The sequence below is a fragment of the Ursus americanus genome, chromosome 23, assembly GCF_024610735.1.
Source record: "Ursus americanus isolate L20-20 chromosome 23, mUrsAme1.1.p, whole genome shotgun sequence".
In the NCBI taxonomy this organism is placed as follows: domain Eukaryota; kingdom Metazoa; phylum Chordata; class Mammalia; order Carnivora; family Ursidae; genus Ursus; species Ursus americanus.
In genome coordinates, this window is record NC_142149.1 from 36,381,859 (window position 1) to 36,406,086 (window position 24,228).

The window sequence follows — 24,228 nt, forward strand, 5'->3', positions numbered from 1 at the left end:
GAAATTTATATAGGTCAGTGCTCACAGAAGCAGCAGCTTCTGTCGCCACAAAGGACAGAATAAAGAGAGTCTCATTCTCCGCACTCACGCCGGACTGAATGGTGCCTATTCACACCACCAACGGGCTGGGCAACAACAACCCTCCTGCCCCCTCCTCCCAGCACATTTTGACCGGCAGGTAGAGACCCGGATCGGGTTGGAGCTGCCTCCCGGCGGAATGTTACCTCAGTTGAGCACACTGGAGAGGGCCGGGAGGCAGGTCCTCAGTCTTAGAGGCCCAGCCTGTTCCTGGGGCAGGCGCATTACCTTAACTCACAGGGGATGGACAAACAAGCCTGGCAACCGGCCGACAGGAAGAAAAAAGAGGACTGTCCAAGAGTCCGCAGAACCGAACTCCTGGAAGCCCGTCTGCGAGGAGGGGACCAGCTGAGGAGCCTGCCCCAGCCCGGAGCGCGACAGTGACACGCAGGCGCGGCCGCGGTGCCCCCTCACAGGAGCAGGAGGGCGAGGCCCGGGCCCCCTCTGCTGGGCGGGGCGCGGACGGGCATCCCGGCGTGACTCGACTCTGACCGCGGGCTTCACGTTAGGTAGCCGGAGTCCGTGGGCTCTTGCCAGCAGCCTGCGGTTTGGGTGCGGTCCTCCCCCGCCTCCGGGACGGCCAGAGGCTCACGCGTGGAGCGACTCAGGTGTGAACCGGGCCGGCCCCGCACTGGCCACACGTGACCGTGTAAGGCTGAAGTAAAACCAAAACTTCAGTTCCTCGGCTGTGGCAGCTGCCGAGCACCTGCCGCGGGGCTAAGTGTGCCTAGTTTATCTTGGCCGGTGAAGATTGACAGGGTGTTTCCATTGCCACAAAAAGTGCTACTGAACGGCACTCTCTCCACGAGACTGTTTTCCTTTTATTCCAGTAATGCAGCCCTGGGGGCACGGGGGCCTTTCTTGGTACATAGGCTGTGTAGGTTTTGTCCTCGAGTGAGCAGTCTTGTTTCCAAATCTGGGGGAGGCAGAGCCTCCTGGAGTCCTGTATCCCCCAGAGGAGTAGCTCCACTAAACTCCCTTAAGGCCCCGTTTTCCTACCTGATCCTGGTTCCCCCCCTTCAAACCAGGACCCACACCCTGTAAGAGGAGAACACAGAGAATTTAGTCATAAAATTCATTTTGTTTTCTTTCAAAGGAGGCTTCATTCCTGGCAAAAAGGGCCAAGCTGAATACAAGTCCTGCCAAATATAAGAGGCATTTCTGAGCGCAGTCTTTTCAATACAATTTTAAAAAGAGCCTGCGAGTAAAGGGGCAGGTGGCTCTGCGGACGGGGCTTCAACAGCCGCGTCTCTCCGTGCCTTACCACTAGGGGGACTACGGGGGGAGAAGGGGTGCAGGATGGGGTAACTGCAAGAGATTTTATTTATAGGGGGGGAAAAAAAGCTTCTTTTAAAAGAAAACAAAAAGACAACCAAACCAGCACCCAGATCAGAAAGATCTATGTAAACCAGCAAGAGACACGGACTTCCCTGGCGGCACCTGTGGGTGCCACGAAGTTCTGGGCCGGAAGAGACCAAGCACGGTTGGTGGGTTCTGGAAGACACACTGCTTGGAGAAGAAAGGCCATCCCCGTGTCCTTGCTGTTGCCTGCCCGCCCTGGCCTGCCCCAGCTGGAGTGCAGCGAGCGTGGCCGAGGGTGACGGAGGGCCGCAGTCCTAGCAGGGGGCTACCAGCCTTCGTTTCCGGATACACGCCCAAATCCACTCCGGGGAGACCTGCTGGGCCTCAGGGTTCTTGTCCCTGCTACCCAGCACATGTGTGGCTGAGGCCATGTCAAACTCCTGCACCAGGTCCCCATCGAATGCCACAAAATAGCGTCTGAGACGGCTGAAGTCTGGTGTGGAGGGTGGCAGGTAGAGCCGCACCCCAGTGAAGATGTCCAGCAGCACCTGCGAACGCACAGTGGTCAGGCTGGGGCTCTGCCCAGAGCGTGGGCCAGGGAGCAAGGGTATCTGAGAACCGGAGACGGAGGGGACCATCTCTGAGAGCTGACTGCAGAGAAGGACCAGGCTTCAAAACCCCAGTGCCCCAGCCACCGCAGAGGACACCTACCCCTCCCTGTCTAAAGGGAAAGGAGGGAGCGTGGGTGGGTCCCCACACTGGGACCTGGAGAAGGGGAGAGTGGGGCTATCCCAGCAGCATCCAGTGCAGGGCCAGTGGCTCTTGGACTCCACGATGCTGGCCGACGGAGCAGTGCGCTGCACACAGGTAGCTAGACTTGGGGGTCAGGAGCCCCGCTCTGCCGTGGACAGGGGCAGGGGCTTTGGGTAGGGAAAAGATGGGAAAGGCTGCCTACTTCTGCCGGGGACTGGGTTGGGGCCCACGTGCCAGACTCCGATGCTGGCTTTGGCCGGGGAGGAGGACTGTGTGGCCACATCACCCCTACAGAGATCCAGGGTTTACCTCCGTCCCCTCTGGGCCAGTAGCTCCCCCAGGGCTGAGTCTAATTACCACATTCAGAAGGAGCTCAGCAGCTGTTTTCAAAGCCAAAGACGGACAAGAGAGGGCAAAAGGAGAAGGGCGGCAGGTAGGACAGTCACCCGGCCGGTGCCCTCTCCGCCCTCGTGGGCTGGTTCTGCTTTGGCCCTGAGCGCAAACTCACACAGCTGCACTCCACCCAGACCGGCCTTCCTCCCCTCTCTTTAATGTGAACTGTGACTCGGGACCAGCAGCCTCTCTCAGCGAGGCCGGGCTGTTCTATCTCCTGCCTGCTGGCACAGCTCTCCTTCCTCTCTGCTTGCTGGCCGGCCGCCTCTGCAAGGCAACGAGAGGGCACAGGGTGGAACGGCCGTCCTGTGGGGCCTGCCCGGGATGGGTGAGCAGCTGCTGCAGGCCACGGGGTCTGGCTGCTAGTCCCAACACCTTCGCTCATCTCAGTCCCCAAGGGCAGAGGGCTGGGAACTCAAAGCCCCAGGCCAAACGGGCCCCCGGGACACCACAGTTCTTCCGCTCACCTTTGCTGGGCACGGGGTCTCAGCGGGAGCCTTCCGCTTCTGCCCCACTTTCACGGTCGGCTGGTGGCCTGCGGAGAGAGCCCACGATGAGAACTAGGAAGGGGGGAGGGGAGCTGCTACCCCTGAGGTCAGGGCAGCCGAGGGAAGGGCCAGGCCTGGACTCTGCTGGGAGCCTGGGGGAGCTGGCAGGGGAGGCTGTAAGCGAGTAAGGCCTCTAACTCAGGGGTGGCTTATCCTCAGGCCAGATGGGCTCTCGCAGGGGCCGGTCACTCAGGTGTACTGAGCAGATGGAGGGGCCCATGGCCGGACACACGACAGGAACGTGGTCCAGGTCGGGTGTGGTGGACAGAGCAAATCACGCGATCTCAGAGCTGACATGTGAGACTGGGTCCCCTCACAGCACACTCTTCCTCACCCCACCCCTCCCTTCTCTTACCGCCTCTGCGGTTGGGGCTGCTCAGCCTCCCTCCTGCCTTCTTGGCACTGGTGGAGGGCTGCTTCGGGGAGGCCCTGGAGGCCTTGCGAGCCCCCGCAGACCCTGAGGTACCCTCATTCTCTCCGCTGCTGCCCCCTGTGGTGGAGCTCCCCTCCTCTCCAGCCGCCACAGTGAAGTCTGCCCTCTCCTTGGACAGCTGGTACAGTTCCTGGGGAGGTGACAGAGATGTCAGGGCTCTTATCCCCTTCCCAGCCACTGGCCTCTGAGGCATGTCTTAGGCCCATGTGACTGAGGAACAAAGAGAGGAGAGAGACAAAGGCAGGGAAAAGAAGCTGGCATTCTTGGTGCTTTTCTAAACTTGAGCATTTCTTGGGTCATCATTGCAAATCCCTGTTATCTGTCCCCCTGTTCTTATCAGCAACGTAGACTATAGCCTGGGGACCAGCCCTGAGCACAAGGGCAGGAGGCTGAGGGCAGCACAGCTCTCTCCACTGAGGCCCTGCAGCAGGCGGGTCTCCCTCCACTGCCCTCCTTGCCCTCTCTCAGTGGATGATGGGGTGGGGGGGGGGGCAGAGAGGGAAAGAAGAGAACTCATGAGCAGGCCAGAGAGCCAGGGTTCCAAGGCTGGGACAATGGGGTGGAGGACACATGAGCAGGGGAAGCTGGCACCTTGAGTTGGGGGAGGTTAGTGGCAGATTTCCAGTCCTTATCATCACGGATGCGGGTGCAACGTGGGAACCGGATGGAGATCCCGTCGGCTGTGTGAGCCTCAGACTTGGAGAACTCAGCCCCTGTGATCTCCCACACGGCAGCTTTCTGTCAGGAGTTCAGTCACTGGTCAAGGAAAACCTCCCCCAACCAGCGAGAAGCAATACAGACCAGCTAAAACCAAAAAACCACTGGCTAGCAGGCGGGAGATGGGTTCTAGTCCCACGGTTGCTGCTGACACTAGGTGACCCGAGGGAAGTTCCAGCTCTCCTCTGGGGACCCAGTTTCTCTGTCAGTGCATGGAAGGAACTGGCCCAGGTTGCTTCCAGAGCAAAGCATTTGTGTGTGTCATCCTGCCCTTACCAAGGACGATTCCTCAGTGCTGACGGGCCCATCCCTTGGCTGAACAGTCCAGATGCCCACCCTGGGCTGGACTGTCAGTGAGGCTGAGATGGCCTCTCTGTGGCGCTAGGGAACCTGCGAGCTCATTCTGTGGGCTGGAGGAGCCCAGGCTATGGGGCTGGTACCTTTGGGTCTGGGACTATGAAGTCAGGATAGTAGATCTTGTTGATTTTCAGCCAGCTGGGTATCTTGCTGGGATCCTGGAGAAGACAAGATGTTGTCCTGAGCCGTTCCCAAGCCAAAAAACTTAAATTCCCCTTCGTTAAGGGCTTGTGTGAAGAGGGGACTTTTCACAAAAAGCTGACCCTCATCCCATGGGATCCTCCCTGCCCCGAGCGTGTGGCCAGGGGGTCATGTGGGCCAGCTGCCACAGGGCAGGCACTCAAAGTCTCTGAAGGCCTACCACTGCTCCCATGGCCAAGCAGCAGCTCTCCGTTCTGCGGACACAGATAAAGGATCCCTGTCGTCCCCCCAGCACGGCAAATCTCGGGGACGAGGTCCAGTGCAGAGGCCCCGGGCCAAGCAGCTCCTTTCCTCACCTTGCTGATCTTCACCATGTCCAGTTCCTTCTGCAGGCGTGCGAGGGTGGCGTCGTCGTGGCCTCCCGAACACTTGGTGACCGTGCACCACTTCTGGCTGTCTGGGTCGTAGCAGCCCATGAGGAAGATGGACATCATGCCACCTGGGAGGGGGGACAAGCGACGTGGTGGGGGGAGGGAGCCACTGCCGCCAGCCCCACGAGCCCAGGGAGGGGCAGGCTGCTGCGGGGGAGGGGCCTTTCAAAGAAGTACCATCCCAGGGGCCAGAGACCATCCTGACCTTTGCTCCCTTGCCCATAGAAGGCCCCAAGGACCACCAGGTCAGCTGTGTCAGCCATGGCCCCCTCGTTCAAATAGTCCTTCTTCACTTTCAGCCAGTGCCGCTTTCCAGGCTCATATGTACCCTGAGGGAAGAACAGGAGAGACCTCAAACTAGAATAAAAACTCCAGGAGGCTGAGATTTACCTTTTTTTTTTTTTTTTTAAAGATTTTATTTATTTATTTGACAGAGACAGCCAGCGAGAGAGGGAACACAAGCAGGGGGAGTGGGAGAGGAAGAAGCAGGCTCCTAGCAGAGGAGCCTGATGTGGGGCTCGATCCCAGAACGCTGGGATCACGCCCTGAGCCGAAGGCAGACGCTCAACGACTGCACCACCCAGGCGCCCCTGAGATTTACCTCTTCATTCGATGTATGGGCTTTACCACAGTGCCCAGTCCACTCTGAGCAAGAGCCCTTAGCTCGTGGTCAGACCCTAGAAAGGCACCCCTGCTGCCTCCAGCCCCAGCCCCCTCAGACCGTCACCGCCCTCTGCTGGCCAGGGCTGGAAAGGCTGGCGGAGGCTGAGAGCCTGCGGGAGGAAGCAAGCAAAGGGTGTCAGCGGCTCACCTTCACGTCTTTCAGCACCAGCCCTTCCAGCCCCTCTCGGATAACCCGGTTTATCATGTCGGCCAAGTCTGCAGCTTTCTGAGGGTAAGACAAGACGCTGAGGTTGGTGTGAGAACGGAGAGCACCAGGGTGGGCAGGTGGAGGTGGTTCCCTTCCGCACACTAGTAAAAGCGCCCGCTGCAAACACCCCGACCTGAACACAACCAGCAAAGGTCCTGTCCCAACCAGAAAGTGGCTGCAGCTTCCAGACACAGGGAGCCCAGCTAGAAGGATGCTGCAGGCCCCGCCCTCTCAGATGGAGACCAGGAGACAACCTACACACAGTGGCAGCCCCCGTAAGAAACTGAGGACCCATTCTCCCAGTCACGGCTGACCAAGGGGTTCTCTGCCCTGCTTTCAAACCACCAGGCTGCTGTCTGGGATGGGGTCTTTGCTCACAGTAACTTGCTTCATTTCTGAGAACATGATCCGGTTGGGAATTTCAACCATGTTATCATGAAGAAACTTCCGCCGCTCACACAGAGGCCTAAGGGGGACGAGAGAGCTGAGGTCAGGCCAGAACCCTCCCACCCGCATTAGGAGTTCTGAGAACCGACAGGCACATCCACCAACCCACTTCCTGACAGGGTTTGCCATGGCTCTAAACCCTGACGCCTCACAGTTCTTGTCGGGGCGACAAGGACACCCTCATGACCGAACACGGACAACCAGACAACTGTGAGCTGTGGTACAAGCCACTTCATCCTTGCACTTCCTGTTTCTGTCCTGGAGCCGCGAGAACTGGCCTCTAGCCCAGACCGTCTGGTCCCTCATGAAAAATGACTCCCACTCTCATTTTTCATCCATGCAGCCGGCCCCCCGCCCTGCCCCCAGGCCCAAGGCTGGCTGGTTCTTAGGACCGAAGTCCAAGGACCAACAAGACTGTCCTCCTCCCCCCGCCCCAGCTCAGTGACGGGGCCAGTGGGGGAAGAGTGGGGGCAGGGGCACATGTCTAGGTGTGCAAGGGGCCAATCCTAGTTTCTCAGGCCCAAGAATCTGCATGCAGTGAAGCCAAGACCGCTAGTTCTCCCTCAGACGGTCCCCACCTCCAGTCCTCCTCTAGTCCCCAGCTTCCTGGTGGCCTCTTCCAAAAGCAAAACCTGAGCTGAAAAGCACCCGCCTTATGCCCTCATGGGTGCTATTTGTGGACGGATAAACCGAAACCCTGTTTCTCTAGACAGTCTACTTTAATGTAGCACAGAAACTTCTGTGGGGATCTGGGCTTCCTCTCGGATTTAAGCTCTCAGGAGATCCAGTCAATAAGCTGGCTCTCAGAGTCAGTGGGGAGTTGAGTATGTGGCAAGTGTGCAACCTCTCGGCTCCCTCCTCCCCAGTTCCGGGCCACAAAGAGGCATATGCTTCAGCCCCTTCCCCTCCCTCCTGTCCAACCTGAACCCCCACCTCTCAGCCCGAAAACAGATCTCTCACCTGTCCATCAAGCTGACATCATTGAAGTAGATACAATCAAACACAAACAGGCAAACATTAGCATCCTGGAAGGCAGCTTTCTGTAAGGGAAAATGAGGTAGTAGATACATGAGGCCAAAAGTAAGTGGGCTTAAAAAATGGGGAGGACCAGTCCACTTCCGGAGACCCTGTGAAGCACTGGACAGAACTGCCCTGTATGTGTTCGGAGCCCCCTGGGCCACAAGGGCACTTGGCAGAAGATCCTAAATGGAAACCAACCCCATTCTAAGTTCCCAATACTAGCCCCTTTGATGTAAAACACACACACACACATCTAAACTCAGGGCTAAATTCAGAAATAGTTCAGAAACAAAGAATAAGCCCAACTCTGAGTAAGTGACAGATTCCCCTCCGTTCAGAGCAAGAGCTCACACAGATACACATGCACGTGCGCACAGCCGCTCAGTCCCGCACGCTTGGCGCTGAGCCAGTACCTTGTGCACCCCAAGGGTCCCAAAGGGCAGCGGCCTGCCTGTGTTCGCGTCGATCAGCAGCACCTCAGAGTCCAGGATCATGCTGTGGCCCCCGGGGAAAGCCTGAGGGATGTAGTCCTTGAAGTGGGCCACCTGGGGGCAGAAAGGTGACTCAGGTGAGGGAGGAATGGGCGGCAATGACCTAAAGCCGAGCCAGAAAGCAAAAGCCAGGCCCCAGAAGAAAGAACACCAACATGTGGGAGCCAAACTCATGTGCAAAACAGACCTAGGCCTTAGGAGCCACTGAGACGAGAGGAGAGGAGTGTTTGAGGCCCAGGAAGAGGTCGGCGTGGGGAGAGCCACGCTGGGCCATGGAGGAGGTGGGAGGAAAAAGGGAGAAACAGGGAGCTGAGTATGTGGAGGAGGAGGAAACACGGGCAGACAGACATCTGTGGGGGAAAACAGGTGAGCTACAAAAAAATGGATGGAAAGGAGGAAATGAACCCTCCTAGGAGTAGCAAGGAAACAGGAAAGTCTTCTCTGAGTGGGAGCTCTGAACCCACAGCCATCTTCAAAATGAGTAAGAAAGGATGTTTGCAATCAAGAGTTTTTCCTGGTACAGGCAGAACCCTAGTCTCTGAGAGTTCCAGACAGGGAGCAGTCCCATTGTAACCCAGGGCAGCCCCTGCCAAATGATGCCAGTGGTGAGGTCCAGAGAGCATGACTGGGGCCCGAGTCCTCCCCTGGGCAGGGCACACAGGCCCTCACTACCTATGGCGCTCGGAGCAGGGACAGAAGATGCCTGTTCCGCTGTCCCGCTCGGCTTCAATCCCCAACCCCGCTCTTTACAAACCACAAGCACAGGAGAGACCAGGGACGGCTGGTGAGGGAGAGCAGGGAAAGGGCTCTAACTCTGAAAAGCTGGGCCCACAGTTCTTCCGGGTAGTGGAGGAGCCCACTGGGCAGCTCCCTGGGAGAAGTTCTGGGGCAGTTTTCCTGGGCCCCGCGGAGGCCAGTGCTTAGCTCTCCTCTGGACACCTGAGACGAACGGCTCGATGCTCAGTGCTCCAGCAGGAAGGCAATGGTGGGGGAAGCACGGGGGCCACACAACACATCCCCTCCACGCCCAGGGCTCTGAAGCACAGAGTCAGTCCTAGCAGAGAAGGGACAGCAAGCTCAGGAAGGCCCATCGACTCACAGAGGCCTGGGGTGCTGCGAAGGACTAAGGGGTGAGGTTGTCAATGCCCCTTAAGGAAGGACAGGAGTCCGGGCTCTCCTATGTCCCCGCTGGGTGGAGTTTACATCAGAACGTAAGCTTCCAAGTACTTCTGTCCTTTTTTTACCGCTGTACACCCACTACCGAGCACAGTGCCTCGCCCGGACTAAGCCCCTGTTAAAGCTTTGTCAGACAAACGCATGACCGATAGCCTAACAGCCCTTCGTTGCAGAGCACTAATTCAGCGCTGGGGAGCACACAGGACGTGGAAACACAAAAGACGAGCACTGTGAATCACCTGCTAGGTGAGCTCGCTGTGCCAGCATCACCGTGGGCCAGGGGAGCACTACCATCCCCAGGGGCTCTGTGCTGACTAACCCAAGTCTGGGCTCTTTGGCTGTCCCCACGGAGCAGCCCTTCATTATAAGAATCCAAAAATAAATACACTCCTTCAACAACCACAGAATAAACCCAATTGTGCCCCAGGGCTGAAATGACTACAGAACCCTGGCCTTGAGGTTCTTAGGGGGCAGGAAGGGAAAGACAGTCCCTGCAGAGAGGAAGGGACCCGTACCTTGTGAGGCAGGACGGGCTTGAGGCTACGGCTGAAGTAGTTGAAGCGGTCCCCGTTCTTATGCACCTGCACTCGCTCCCCGTCATACTTGATCTCGGAGAACATGCCGTTGGGACACTTCTTCATCGCGTGCTCGATGGACTTGCAGGCCTCGGCCTTGGGGTGGGGAAAGAAAAGCCTTGAGACTTACAGGTGCTCTTCAATGGGGGCTGCTCAGCACGGATGGCCCCAGAGTCCAGGTGCCGGGGCCTGCGGACCAGAGGATACCCTCGAGACAGGTTGCTAAAGAGGCGAGGGGAATGGACAAGGCTAGGCAGTGCCGTATTCGGACCAGAGCGTCACTGCAGCGGACACCGGAGCTGGCTTTTTGAGGACCACGAATGTGATCCATGTTAGGGGCAAATAAAATTCCACTGAAACAGCATTTCATTTTTTTCCAGTAATTCAGGATCTTGCAGGGCCGTGGCTTGCTATTAAACACATCAGTTATCTCAGCACAGGAGGGACGTAGAGGGGAGAAGAGAGTGTAGGGGACAGGGAGGCTGGAAGGGTGGCAGCGGTCAGGGATCCCTAGGACAGGACACAGGAGTGCTTCACATCCCAGCGCCATCCTGACTTAACCTGACGACAACCAACCGTCTCAGGGGGGTTTGTACGTGTCAGGTCACACACATAACTTCAGTGCGTCCTCGATATGCTATCTTACATGAGAAACACTGATTTCGTTTTATGGACGAAAAAACAGACGCTTGAAGAGCCTAAGTCCTCACTTAAAGTTACACAGCTTGTGAAGGGCAGGAATGAAGCTCGCAGGGAGGCCCAACTCCAAAGCCTGCGCAGTTCATCACGGAGCTATCTAACCCACGCCACTCTTGGGATAAATGACAGGTTACAGAAGAGACTCCCAAGAATTCCTATAAAAGTCAGGAAGGCCACTACTGCAGGTGATAGGAGTCCTGTCCCCGGGATGGAGATCCCACCATTCTGGGGCTGGCTGGCCCGCATTCCGGGCGAGAGAGGACACTTCCCTAGCCCAAATGCAGAAGCCTAACGGAAGGCTGTAGTATATAGCGCATGAGAAGGGCCCACAAAAGGCACTGCACCCCACGGGAGCAGCCCCAAGGCTCTCACTAGGCATGACAACATTTGTGGGGGCTGCCGTCGCACAGAAAAACCAGTGCAGAAAGGAAATCCCAGTTCTCACGAAATGAGCAGGGGCTCAAGATGATCTTGGTCAGACCCAGTCTTCACTCCTTAAGCTTCTTTCCAGAAGAAAGAGGCCAAGTCACCCTGTCTTTGGAAGCCCGGCTCTGCCTCTAACTCTCGGAGCTCCTTTGCGGTAGGTCACAGAGCCTTAGGAATTACTTAACACGTCCACCTGTCTTCGGGGAAGATGCCTGGTAAACCATGCTAAGGAGATGATTCCGATTTCATACGTCACTCACGCAAGGAAATGAAAAACCAAGAAAGGCTAAGTAACTCATAACTCATTCAAGATTCTATAGCTTGCTGGTGGCCGAGCTGGGCCTTGAGCCCAGACATTTCTACTAGACCACACGGCCTCCTCCTTCGCCTTTACAGACCCGTTGGGATATACCCTGCAGCATCTGCACTGTGCCCCCCCAGATCTCACAAGGAAGGTCAGAACATCTGGACAAAGTGGGACCGGAGAGCAGCAGCCTTACCAGCATGGGCTGCACCGGCGTCATCAGGGAAGCCTGGACACTCAGTGCGCGTCTCCGGCCTGGCTCCTTCTCCACCTCCTGCTCATTGCGGAGGACCCGCTCCACCACGTCCTGCAGATTGCGCGATGCTTTGAAGGCTTCATAGGCATTGGGGTCAAGGGCATCTAACCTGTCAAGGCAGACAGGAGCAAAGCAACAAAAACCACTGCCTTTGACCTTATTGCTTTAGACAGTGGTCAGTTCTCGCAGAGAGGAGGGGTCTCGACATAGGGGGAGAGCTTACGTTCTGCTGTCTAAAGCCTTCCGCAGGGGAAAATGCTCTTGGAAAACTAGCAATTTTGAGATCCTGGGTCTACATAGATGTTGCCCTAGCAAAGACGGGGCTGGAGTGGCAAGCAACTCATACTCGATTTATCGAACGTATTCCATACTTACAATTCTAACAACTGTGTGAGAAGGGCATTGTGACATTTTATATGAGAAAATAGAGCCTGAGCTAGGTCAACTGATGGGCCACGCAGGAAGGAGTAAGGCTGAATCAGGACTTGAATCCACACCGGGACCCCAAAGTCCTGACGCCGGCTGGCAACAAACGAAGCAGACAGCCCGGCCGTCAGACGGGGGCTGGTACTCACACGTGCTTTGCACCCGCGTTCATCTTCAGATCGTGTTTGATCAATCTGATGATGCACTTAAGGTCATTGGCCGTACACCTAGGGGTGAGGCACACTCAGCCTGGTCTTTGAAGAGCTCTAGACCCCCAAACCCTCCTTCCCTGGTGGTTTCATCTCCCCAAGCCCATCCCCGTCGGCCGGTGCCCCCACCTGGAGGCGATGTCCTGCAGGGCCTGCTGCTGCTCGTCCTCCTTGGTGAGCCTGGAAAGCCGGAGGAGGAATTCGTCCACCTCCTGGATGGTAAGGAGGCTCTTGGGAGCTGGGGGGAAAGACTTGCTCTGCTCAAAGAAGACTCTGATGGTCTCTGACACGTCGCCCTGTCTCCAAAAACCAAAATGGCTGCAACCCCAGGGTGGCTGAGTGTATCCCCCAAACCCCCAGGATTAAAGGTGAGTCAGAGATTTCAAGCATCACTCCTGTCCCCACCTCACACATATTAACCTCACTCTTGAAAGAATCTCTCCCACCCACAGTTCCCGGAAAGGGCACCTCTAACCACCATAGGATCTGGCCACCTGCCTTGGCTGACAGGTGAGCCAAGGACTAATCCAGGACTGAGCCAACTTGGTGCCTGTTAGAATTTGTTCTCGGTGAGAACTGCCGGCTACCCTAGAGGGGCACCTGGGTGGCTTAGTCAGTTAAGTGTTCGACTCTTGATTTTGGCTCAGGTCATGATCTCAGGATTGTGAGATCGAGCCCCCTCTCGGGTTCACGTGCTAGATGTGGAGCCTGCTTAAGATTCTCACTCTCCCTCTGCCCCTCCCCCACTGCCTCTCTCCCTCCCTCCTTCTCTCTCAAAAAAAAATATTAAAAAAAGAAAGAATGAATGAATTTGAACTAAGAAACAAATACGGTCATCAGATAAGGGGAGGGTGGTGCTTGGATCGAAACATTCCATGCTGCCCAAGCTGGAGTCATGAACAAACAAAAGCTGAATGTTGTATCAAGTTATACTGAAAAAAAGCAAGAAAAAGTAGGGTCCACAACGGCAACCCCAGGAGAGACCACGGGAGGTCTGAAATCGGTCCCTCAAGATCTAGGCCTCTTGGGGCTCTGCAGGAGTACGACTGCAGTCCTCAGAACCTCGTGAAACCGACGGCTGTCGCCTCACATTCAGCTCCCATGAAGGAAGCTTATTCAAATGGGTTTCAGTTTCCAAAACAGTATGTGCCCCAACCAGAAAAAAGGGTGCAGGTGCCCGGCTTGGCAGAACCCCACCTGGAATGCTGCCTACCTCCCCCTTTCCTCTGACCTGTTCTAGGTCTCGTGCCATATCATCTGGGTTGCAGTTAAAAATGCGGCTGAAAAGCTTCACAATCTGCTTATCATTCAAGTTGTACACACTCTTAATAACACCCGGGAGCAGCAGCTTCACTGTTAGGTACACGTCACCGTGGAAACCATCTGGAGACAGAAGAATGGAGGCCTTCTTGAGAAATGGAGCCTAAACAAACACATACAAACTCAAGGAACTGAAAGAGATGTCTGCATCGCTGTCTGTGCTGCCACAATGCCCTGCACGCTTCCTTACAGTGACAGAGGCCACAGCATTTGGCGACTCGTGGCTTACGTGTCTACCTCCTCTGGATGAGCTCCCACAGGGCAGGGCCACACTTCCAGTTCAGTGTCCCCAGTGAGGAGCACATTACAGATGCTCAGTGATGATCTGTCAGATGAATGAAAGAGCTGGAAGATTCTATTCCAGCCGTGCATGTAGGTCACAAAAACCTGATCAAACGTGCTGGATAGTGAACTGTCCTCCTGGTCAAATGCAATGCATTCTTCTGGTCTCCTGGGGATAAAGTAAGGGCAGAAAAAGAGCGATACCAATGTGCTCTGAGCAGAACTGGCTGCATTCTTCGTGGGGCCCAATAAGAAGTAAAAATGCACGGCTCTCTGTTCATTATTAAGAATTTCAAGGGGTGCCTGGCTGGCTCAGTAGAGCATGCAACTCTTGATCTCAGGGTTTTAAGTTCGAGCCCCACGTTGGTTGTAGAGATTACTTAAAAATAAAAAATCTTTGGGACGCCTGGGTGGCTCAGTCGGTTGGGCGATTGCCTTTGGATCGGGTCGTGATCCCAGAGTCCCCGGATCGAGCTCCGCATTGGGCTCCCTGCTCAGCAGGGAGACTGTAAGCAGGGAGTCTGTAAGCAGGGAGCCTGCTCCTCCCTTTCCCCTCTGCCCCCCGGCCCCGGCTCGTGTGTGTGCTCACTCTCTCTCAAATAAATAAAACCTTTAAAATAAATAAATACATAATCTTAAAAAAAAAGAAAGAAGGAATTTCAAGACGTTATTAACAGAGGATTAAACCAAGTAGGAGGCCCCGTGCAACTGTACGATTCACACGGCTATGAAACCGGCCACGGCTCTGAGCTCTTCAGAGGAAAAGCCCATCCAGGATGTTCTAGGCCCCACCTCCTGCTGAACCTTTCCGAAGAAAGTCCTGGATGATCTGGGTCTTCGTGTTGTAGCTAGGATTCTCAGCCACCATGGCACACAATTTCCGAAACTCACGGAGCAGACAATCCTTGTGCTTGGGGTCGCATCTGCTTGATGACAAACTTGCCTTAGGGGGAGGGCTTGAGCGGGCTGCCCCAGAGTTGTTGGGCTTGGCTGTTGGAAAGAGAAACAGCAGGGATGATTCATTTGCCTTGCTGAGAAGGAAGAAAGGGAAACAAATAAGCACTCTGCTGGCACTCTGTATGGAGCTTCACTTAATCGCCCAAAATGGCCCTGCGGGGTGGAGACCATTACACCCATCTCACAGGTAGGGCAACAGGCATCACAGCTGCTAATGGTAAAGACACAGTGGCTTCACAGCCGCACCGAGACCCAGCTGCTGTGCGTTTCTTTATGTAAGCGCTGCAGAGAACAAGCTGCCCCCAGAAAAGTGGGGATGAGAACGGAAGAAACCAAGGCACATGTTAGTTGGTGGGAAACTGCTGCTGTCGCTGTCAGGCTGGAAGAAGCCTTAAAGATGACCTGGTTCAATCTCTTCTCACTATGAGGAGCCCAAAGCCTGAGAGAAGGCATTCCCAGGCCTTTGCCGCTCCCACCCACCCATCACCCCTGCTTAGTGCCAAAATAAAAGGTAGTCAGTGAGCAAGACTGTCCTCCAGACACCCCCAAGTAACTGCACAACTCTCGAGTGATCCTCTCTTCCCTCCTTTACACAGCACACTGCATTCTGCAAGCTGGCAGCAGGGCCATTAGCAAGCAGCCTGCTGATGTAAGCGGCCTCTTGGCTGGGGTCTGTAAATGATAAATCCATCCTTGTCTCTGCTCTGGCGTCTGAAGAGGATTTCAGGGGACAAAATTCCAGTGTCGATGTCGAGCAGGTTGCAAGACTTTAGAATACCCCGTTTCTCTCAGCTCCTCCCAACTTTCCCTCCCAGGAACGTGCTGTCCTTACTGCCACCTGGACTCTTCTGTATTTCCAGCTTTGCCCTACCACCAAACAAAAACCAAACCTCAGAGTTTCACAATAACAAAAACCCCACAGGATCAGGCACTGTTTTTGCAATCTTCTCTCCAGCAGTCCTCGTGCGAATTCTGTAGGGTAAAGGAGGCAGGTGTTTCCTGTTCACAGATGAGGCCATGGAGGCTCCGATGTAAAGCCACTTGCCCCCGAGCAAGCTGTCACATGATAGCGCTGGGACCAGAACCCAGGTCTCCCAACTTCAGTCTATGCTGCTTTCACTCACTTAAAGCTACCTCTCCAAACAACTTCTGAGTCCATACGTTTGGCTTTACTTTACCTGAGTCAGTCACAAGAATGTCTCCAAATATAAGAGGCAACAGGGTACAGGGTAAAAGAGCACAGGTGTTGGGAGTTAAACAGACCTCAGCGTCAATACTAACTCCATAATGGACCAGATATCAGCTTTCTCATTCATAAGATAAGCCTCATAAAAGTACTTCCCAAGGTTAACTGAAGAACAGACGAAGCTACATAGGTAAAAGCCCCTAGCCGAATGCTACTTGTTACATAAGGCCACGCTGGACACCTTCCATACTTTCAGCTCTGGTTAGGACACGTTTAGGGATGCAATTTCTCAAAATCCTTTCATTACCAAAATACAAGGAAGTTATAGGGCAGGTTATAATCATCTCCATCTGACCTAGGTGACTACTTCATGGGGGGAAAAGTCTTGAAAACACAAACATCTTTTTGCTGCAAGAAAGATTAACGTATACAAAAAATGCTATACCAGTGGAATGTTGAAAATAAGCCATTACCTGCCTCTGCTCAGAGGGAAGCGAATAATGAATGAGGCTAGACAGCACGGAATTTTCATCTTAGCCAGAATCCCAAATGGGATTCCAAATTAAAAGGACCGTAACAGCTAAAGTATCTCTAATCTCTCACCTGAAAAACCAGAAAATTTCCGGGGATTGCTATTGGTGACGAGAGAGGCACCTTTCACTGGAGAGGTCACCTGGCCAGTGGCTGTCAGCTTAGCCTGGACAACGGCTTTCTTCTTTGGTGTGCCTGTTGCCTTAGAAGACAGATCTGTAGGACCCCCCAAAAAAGGGAAAATATGTTTTAGTGAAAGATCCCTGAGAAAAGCTTCCAAAGAATTTAACAAATGCTTTTACAGCCTTGCTGGGTAAGTTACTACCACGGCATTACACCAAGGCTGGTTGTGGACTGGCTGATCTTTTTGAGTGGAGGTAGTGGGTAAGAGAGTCCTGGTGGTGGTGAGGGGGAGTGTTCGGGGGACAAAAGCCCCGTTTCTCTTTCCTTTTTTTTTTTTTATAACTTTTTTTTTTTTTTTTAAAGATTTTATGTATTTATTTGACAGAGATAGAGACAGTCAGCGAGAGAGAGAACACAAGCAGGGGGAGTGGGAGAGGAAGAAGCAGGCTCATAGCGGAGGAGCCTGATGTGGGGCTCGATTCCATAACGCCGGGATCACGCCCCGAGCCGAAGGCAGACGCCCAACAGCTGTGCCACCCAGGCGCCCCACTCTTTACTTCTATTAGTAACTTACATTTTCATCAGCACTCGCCTTCTATTATCCTATATATAATGATCTCCAGATCTGGGAAAAATCAGAACCCACATGTCCAAAGATAAAACCCGGGGACCTCAGCTCCATGGAATTAGCCCCAATTTATAGATGAACAAGAAAGTAAAATGAAGATGGAGAACAGAGCATGTGAGGTTGGCACAGGCAGGGAAAGTCCCAGCTGCTGTGTTTTTTTTGAGCTGTGTAAGTTTGACTCTACCTTGTTTTTCTCTTCCTCAAGGAGACTGATTAGTCAAGAAGTGCAAAGGCTGGGACCAATGGCCAAGTCAGGGCAGGACAGGGAGCTTGAGAAAGAAGTATATGCAAAGTAGCTTTCTCTCCTGGAAGTCTTCTCTCCTCTCAAAGAACAATGATAAATAGGTGCCCATTTTTATTTTTTGGCCATTTTTAGAGCCACTGCCAGAGTCCTCCCAGAGTGACCAGAACTACACTTAATTGAAGATATGAGTATTACTTTAAAGATAAGTATATGGAAGGTCATAAAGGACTAACTGGATTTGGAAGTATCAGTGTAAGATTTCTAAAATATAAACACGTGACTACATATGTATGTGTGCATATATCTGTATGTGTATATGCATGTATTTTGTTTGCAAACATATATTTTCTAGTTCTGTCTGCTGAAAGGGCTTAAAAGCCAAGATACCTCATGGCAACAAGGATACACAGCATCTAGATTTTGGTCTCTAAAGCCATTCCCCCATAATGGGAACCAGGATTCTTCAGAGAAATGGCTGGCTCCAGAGTTGTGGTAGGGTACATATATAAGGTAAGCCTAAGAGGGGCACCTGGCTGGTTCAGTCAGTGGAGCACGTGACTCTTGATCTCGGGGTTGTGAGTTCAAGCCCGATGTTGGGTGTAGAGATTACTTAAAAATAAAATCTTAAAAAAAAAAAAAGTAAGGTAGGGGCGCCTGGGTGGCACAGCGGTTAAGCATCTGCCTTCGGCTCAGGGCGTGATCCCGGCGTTCTGGGATCGAGCCCCACATCAGGCTCTTCCGCTAGGAGCCTGCTTCTTCCTCTCCCACTCCCCCTGCTTGTGTTCCCTCTCTTGCTGGCTGTCTCTATCTCTGTCGAATAAATAAATAAAATCTTAAAAAAAAAAAAAAAAGTAAGGTAAGCCTAAGAGCATACTGTTATGCTAGAAAGTAAAGAAGTACTTCAAAACATTAAAAAAAAAAAAAAAAAAAGAGAGAGGCAGCATCCAGGACACAGAAATCAGATCAAAGAGTTTCCCAAGTGGCCCAATATGGGACAATTAAGTACGGAATTAATAAAATACAGTAAAATTATAAGCCACCAGGGAAAAGTAATCTGTGAGTCCATATGATAATAAATTGAAAGATAAGATGGGGTGATGGTAGGTACTCTATTCTTCAAAATTATCAATGTCAGAAAAGAAAGACTACGGAAATGTCCCGATTAAAGGAGGCCAAAGAGACCACAAAATGCGATACCTGATCCCAGAGTGGGATTCTACTGTGGAGGGGAAAAAAGCTACAGGAGATATTGTTTGACCAATGGACAAAACTGGAATACAATGGTGCGTTCAAATATTACATTAGGGATCAATTTACTGGAGTTGATTGCTGTGTTATGGTCCCGTAAGAGGATATTCCTACTCAAGATATACACACTGAATGAAGTATTTAAAGGCAAAGCCATAATATGTGCAACCTACTCTAAAATGGCTCAGGAAAAAACCCAGCTGTGCGCATGGGGAAAGAGGAACAGCGCACACAGGAACACAAATGATATTGCAAACAGAACAATATGTAACCACCGGTATGTCTGGGTAAAAAGAATATGAGCTTTCTTTCTTCTTTTTTTATTCTCACAACTCTTCTGTGAGTTTGATATTCTTTCCAAAAAATTAAAAAAAAAAAAAAAAAGGAAGGAAGGAAAAAAATGGGACTCTACTCTCCTCCTTTTTTCTCTCAGCATCATATGAAAAAGCAGTGGTCCCCACCCACCTGCAATGTGCTGGCTTATCTGTTCCTTCTCGTTGTCTTCCAGCTCTTCCCAGCCTTCCAGCTCTGTGAGGTCCTCAATTTTTTTTGTGGTGGCCCGGGCCCGCTCCAGTTTCTCAAACATGCATTTAATGTGATACCACTCTTTCATATCACCCCCGGACTCTGAGAAGGGATTGGGCACCACTTTGCCGATCCGGCATACACCCTTCACAATTTTCTCCTTGCACTTTTTGCAGCCGGCTGTGCCACGCTTGGCATAGTCCACACAGAACCGTTGCTCGGCCATCTCACAGGGGCCACTGCAGAGTCCCACATGCGCCCCTGGCAGGAAAACAAGGCAGGTGGCACGTGGTCTTAGATGGCCTTCCTGGAATGACAGAGCAGGCTTTCTTCTCTGGAGGAGGCAGTGCCCATGAAGCAGATCTGTTTCTGACCAATGGCCGAACTGTCTTCTGTCAGGCCAGTGATGCCGCTCTCGGAAGAGGCACAGTTCTTTTCGCCTGAGTGCGCGGAGGGTTGGTGGGAAGAGGATCTTGAAAGTCAAGGTCATACAGCTGTGTGAAAGAGTGAGGGGCAAGAAAAGGGAGATATAAATGAGGAGCTAGGCTGCCACCTTCCCCAACCCCGAAGTCCTACTACAGTCCGTGATGACTACCGAAACATTTTCCAGAGTGTTAACGATGTAGTGCCTACAGGATGAAGAGCTCCAGAACAGGAAAATTCAGTTTCCAGAAGGGTGTTCAAACAGCTAATGTACACATGTACATCCAGTAAATCACAATCGAGAGACTCAAATCCAAATAACGTAAAAGCTTTTCTCAGGCCATCGGCAATACCTGATACTTACGATGGATGACGACGCTTAAGCATTACAAGATCCTGAAGTCTCTGTTTAGTCACCAAGAAACATTACATGATGTTCATGAAGCTTTTAATGTGAAGCAGAACACAGATGCCATCCTCAGAAAATAATTAAGTCACTATATAGATCTGTGATGTAATCAGATGACCTATTTTGAGAGGCAATTAAATGGAACCTAGAACCAGACTGCCTGGGTTCACATCCTAGCTCATTAGCTGTGTGACCTTGGTAGGTTACTTAACCTCTCCCTTCCTCAATTTCCTCAACTGTTAAAACGTGGTTAACAAAACTAACTTGTCGTTCTAAGAGTAAAGCCCTCAGAACACAGCTGGTTCAGGACACATTAGCTCTTATTTCCATCAGTAAAGCAGTTATCCTTTAAGCAGAGGCTCCCTATGGGCAATCAGCCTGTTCATAATGGAGCACCTTGAATCAGGGAATGCTGAAGCAACTGGATGGCAAGAATCAAAAGACCTGATAAATCACCACAAATGGACGCAGGGATTATGTCCACCCAGTATCCCCCCACCTTTTTATAGCCATATTTTCTAAAATATCTTCATTGTTCTAATTTTAAATATGCTGGAAATTATTTCCAGCCTGCACATGCTTTGTAGTGAAATTGTTACTGGTTTATAAAGACAAGCAGGCTTTACTTCCTGCAGAGGAAAGCAGGTGGATAGGAATCGGGGATGGGAGTGCGACTGTGACTGTCCAGTTAGGGACTGTTATTTTTGAGAACTCCCTTTACTCACCTGCGTCTCGGTTTTCTCATTTCTAAATATGGAAAATAATACCTGACCTCACGGGATGGCTGGGAAAATTTAAAATGAGCCCATGGAAGGGCTGAGGTCGGGGGTGCGCTCTGAACTCCCTGAAAATGTATACAACGTGCGCATATTCATAAATGTACACTTTCTTGGAGAGACGGTCTGTAACCCCGAGAAGTTCAAGAACTACAAAGGGGAGGTATGTGAGTCCGGCAGGTCCATCAGAGGAGCTCAGAACAGCGTTTGGGCAGGGCACCCCCGTTCCCCAAAGAGCCAACTTGAGAGCGCCTCGCAGCGCCCCACCCTCCGCGGGGCCCGAGGCCCAGGTCGAGCCGGGCCACGAGGAGGCACGGCGCTGTTCGGAGCCAGCCAGTCTGCCCCGCACCCCTCAACGGCCGCGGCTCAGCGTTTCCTTCAAGGTGGTCGAGAAGGAAACCGCTGGGGCCCCAACGCAGCCCGGGCCAGGAAGCGAGCGTCCTGCAGCCGCAGTTCCCGGGGGCCTTCCCCGACGCCTTCCGGTTACTGGCCGGCGCGGACGCCCGGGGACGCCCGCGGAGAAGGCGAGGAAGCGAGTCCCTCGGTTTGGGCGGGCCAGGGGCGCAAGGACACAGCCTGGGCCTGGGGAAGGGGGCGCGGCGGGAAGAGAAAGGCTCCCGAGCTCGCACCAACGAGCACAGCCTCCGGCGCGGCCAGCGTGCAGAATCGGCCCGGCCAGAGCTGCCCCACAAGGGCCTCGGGGGACCCTCCCACTCGCGGAGCCGCGGGGGTCCCGGGGAGCTACGGGCCAACCCCTGTGGGCTCCTGGGGGGCTGCCACGTCACGGAGGGTGTGCCCCGGGGCTCGGCGGGCGGGGGAGGAGCCGAGGGGGCCGGCTCCCAGGCCGCGCCGAGCCCCGGGCCCCCGGGCCGCCGGGCCGCTTCCCTCCCCGCTGCCCGGCCCCGCCGCGCCCGCCCCTCACCTGCCTTCCCAGCTCCGGCGCACACCGCAGGCCTCGCACCGGGCGCCCACAGGCCGCGCGCCGCCACGACGGTTGTAGCGCCTGTCTCTTTAAATCCGGGTCCTTGAGCGGGCCGCAGCGCGCAGGCGCAGAGGTCCGGGCCCAGGCTGCTCCACGCGTCCCCGCCCCCCCGCTTGCCACGTGGGCTGTGGTCAGGTTAGGCGGAGCGCGGCTTTGGGAACCGTGAAGGGGCTTAGGGTGGTTTCCCGCCAGCTCTGCGGACGGAGGAAAACGGAGGTGCGGTCATGTGGTGGCAGCTGGGGTCTCAGCCCGGCCTGAACTTCGGAGGACCCCCTGATTTGTTCCTGATGTTAGAGATGATTCAGTCCTTAAAGATAATGGTTGAGAAAGTGTATTGTAATGAGCTTGGGGAAGGCAATGCGTCCTTCAACCTATTTTTCTGTTTTCCCTCTGTCCTGTGTGCCGCACAGTGCCTAGCACATAGTTAAGTATTCAATAAATAGTATTGAGTTGAGAAGAGGCACTAGGTATATAGATACAGACTTCAAGTGTAAAGGAGTGATGGGGAGAGTAATCCCTTGTATTGTTCAAAATGTACTGTCTCTTTTAAACCTCAGGTCAACTTTTAAGGAATTAGGATGGCTATTTTTACAAAAGAGTAGCAGGCTCAGAGAACGTAAGAGAGTTAGAGTTCGGGGGTTTAGGAACAGCAAACGGGCGTAGTTAGAGAGGTAAGCCAAAATCAGATTCTGGAGGGAATTCTATGTGTAAAAGAGCTTAGCTTTTCTTACGTAGGGGATAGGAAACCATAAAGGGCCTTTGGAATAGTAACTATTTTGAGGCTGGGTAGGGGAGAGACTGAGGCAAAGGAAGAAACTAAAAGGCTCTTGGTACTTGCCGTGGCAGCACATATACTAAAATTGGAACATACAGAGGAGAGTAGCGTGTACCCTGCTCACGGATGACCTACAAATTCCTGAAGAGTTCCATGTTATTAAGGAAGATTCTTTTCTTTTTTTTTCTTTTGTCTATATGAGATGGTGTATGCTAAGTAAACTTTGGCAATCATTTCATAATATATGTAAGTCAAACCTTTATGCTGTGTAGGCCTTAAACTTATGTAGTGATGTATGTCAATTATATCTTGGTAAAGCTGGGGAAAAAAAGTTTCTTGTGGTGATCCATGTGAGAGATTAAAGTGGCCAGAATATGTTCAGTTAGTTGGGATGGAGAGGAAGAGGCATCTTTTTAAAAATAAATATTTGGGAGGCACCTGGGTGGCTGCCTTCGGCTCAGGTCATGATCCCAGGGTTCTGGGATCCAGCCCGGCATCCAGCTCCCTGCTGTGGGGAGCCTGCTTCTCCCTCTCCCTCTCCCTGCTGCTCTGCGTCCTTGTGCTCTGACAAATAAATAAAATCTTAATAAATAAATATTTGGATTTTAAATTCTCTGATAAAGTGCTCATTTACCTAAAGATGAAATGAGAATGACTTGAGTGAGCAGGTAGGTAATGGTGCGAGGTGAGAAGTAGGTATTTGGGATAAAAGGATGAGTTTTGTTTGGATATATTAAGATTGGTTGGTTGAGGACAACCACAATCCCACTGTTTGGAGTGGGGCAAAGTCTATTGTGCTGCAGAATGAACAAGGTCTTTGGGGTTGGAAGGTCCCTGGAGGCTCAAGTCCCACCTGGCAGTTCAGTAATCCTGAGTCATCCTTCTCTCTGTCATTGCATTTACTACATTAATTTGAGAATCTCCTTGACTCTATCTTTTTCCCTAACTGTGCTATCAAATGCTGTCATTGCATGTGGCTATCGAGCTCTTGAAATGTGGCTGGTCTGAATGGATATGTGCTGTAAGTGTAACATGCACACTGATTTCAAAGATGTGTTGCCAAAAAAAAAAGACTGTAAGATATCTCAATAGTATATTTATGTTGATTCACATGTTAAAGTAATATTTTGGATATGTTGGGCTGAATTAAAATACATTATTAAAATTAATTTCAACTGTTTTACTTTTTTGAAAATGTAGTGCCTAGAAAATGTAAAACTGTGTACCCAGCTCACACGATTGTCTATTGGACAGCACTGCGCTGGACTTCAAATGTTTGTGGAGGGTGACATCTGGGCTTTATGCATCACTTTATCCTCAATGCCCAGCGTAGTACGGGACACTTAGTAGGCACTGGGCAAATTTTTATAAATAAACCCATGAGTGATTGGAATGAATGAAACTGAGAGTGAACAGCTTTCTCAGAAGGAGGTTTATTACATTGTGTCTTTGACAATGTTTGATATTCATGTGCAAAAAGACTCAGGCTCTTAATATTTGTTTTGCTTGATTACAGCTCCAAGGAACCCCCAGTTTCTTTGATTCACCCCCCCCCCCATCTCCTACCCCACTGTAAAATGGAACTAGGCCTGAAGGCTGGAGTTGCATTTCGTTAGAGAAGTGGGAACCGCTACCAAGGAGAATGAAGTCATGTGCACTGGGCGTAGCAGGGCTTTGGAACCACACAGAGTTAGGTTTGAATGATGTTCCCCTACTGGCTGTGTAACCTTCGTCTATTTTCTTAACTTCTCTGGGCTTCAGTTTTC

At 52.5% G+C, this 24,228-nt stretch overlaps 1 protein-coding gene and 1 non-coding gene across 2 annotated transcripts; one reads left to right on the top strand and one right to left on the bottom strand.

Moving 5' to 3' along the window:
- Nucleotides 1-879: 879 nt before the first annotated feature.
- On the bottom strand, nucleotides 880-20,647 carry LIG3 (DNA ligase 3). Its single transcript, XM_045773683.2, has 20 exons — nucleotides 19,885-20,647; nucleotides 19,038-19,591; nucleotides 16,402-16,545; nucleotides 14,448-14,645; nucleotides 13,285-13,436; nucleotides 12,183-12,349; nucleotides 11,994-12,071; nucleotides 11,359-11,527; nucleotides 9,674-9,829; nucleotides 7,905-8,036; nucleotides 7,432-7,511; nucleotides 6,403-6,490; nucleotides 5,965-6,042; nucleotides 5,359-5,482; nucleotides 5,079-5,221; nucleotides 4,665-4,739; nucleotides 4,099-4,245; nucleotides 3,430-3,637; nucleotides 2,994-3,061; nucleotides 880-1,928 (listed from the first exon to the last, which is right to left on the bottom strand). Exons 1-20 carry the CDS (start codon nucleotides 19,905-19,907, stop codon nucleotides 1,695-1,697), a joined length of 3,018 nt encoding a protein of 1,005 aa, XP_045629639.1. The 5' UTR covers nucleotides 19,908-20,647; the 3' UTR covers nucleotides 880-1,694.
- Nucleotides 20,648-22,517: 1,870 nt separating this feature from the next.
- LOC123777214 (U6 spliceosomal RNA) lies at nucleotides 22,518-22,623 on the top strand. Its single transcript, XR_006775607.1, has one exon. It is a non-coding gene; the product is annotated as a U6 spliceosomal RNA (small nuclear RNA).
- Nucleotides 22,624-24,228: the final 1,605 nt, after the last annotated feature.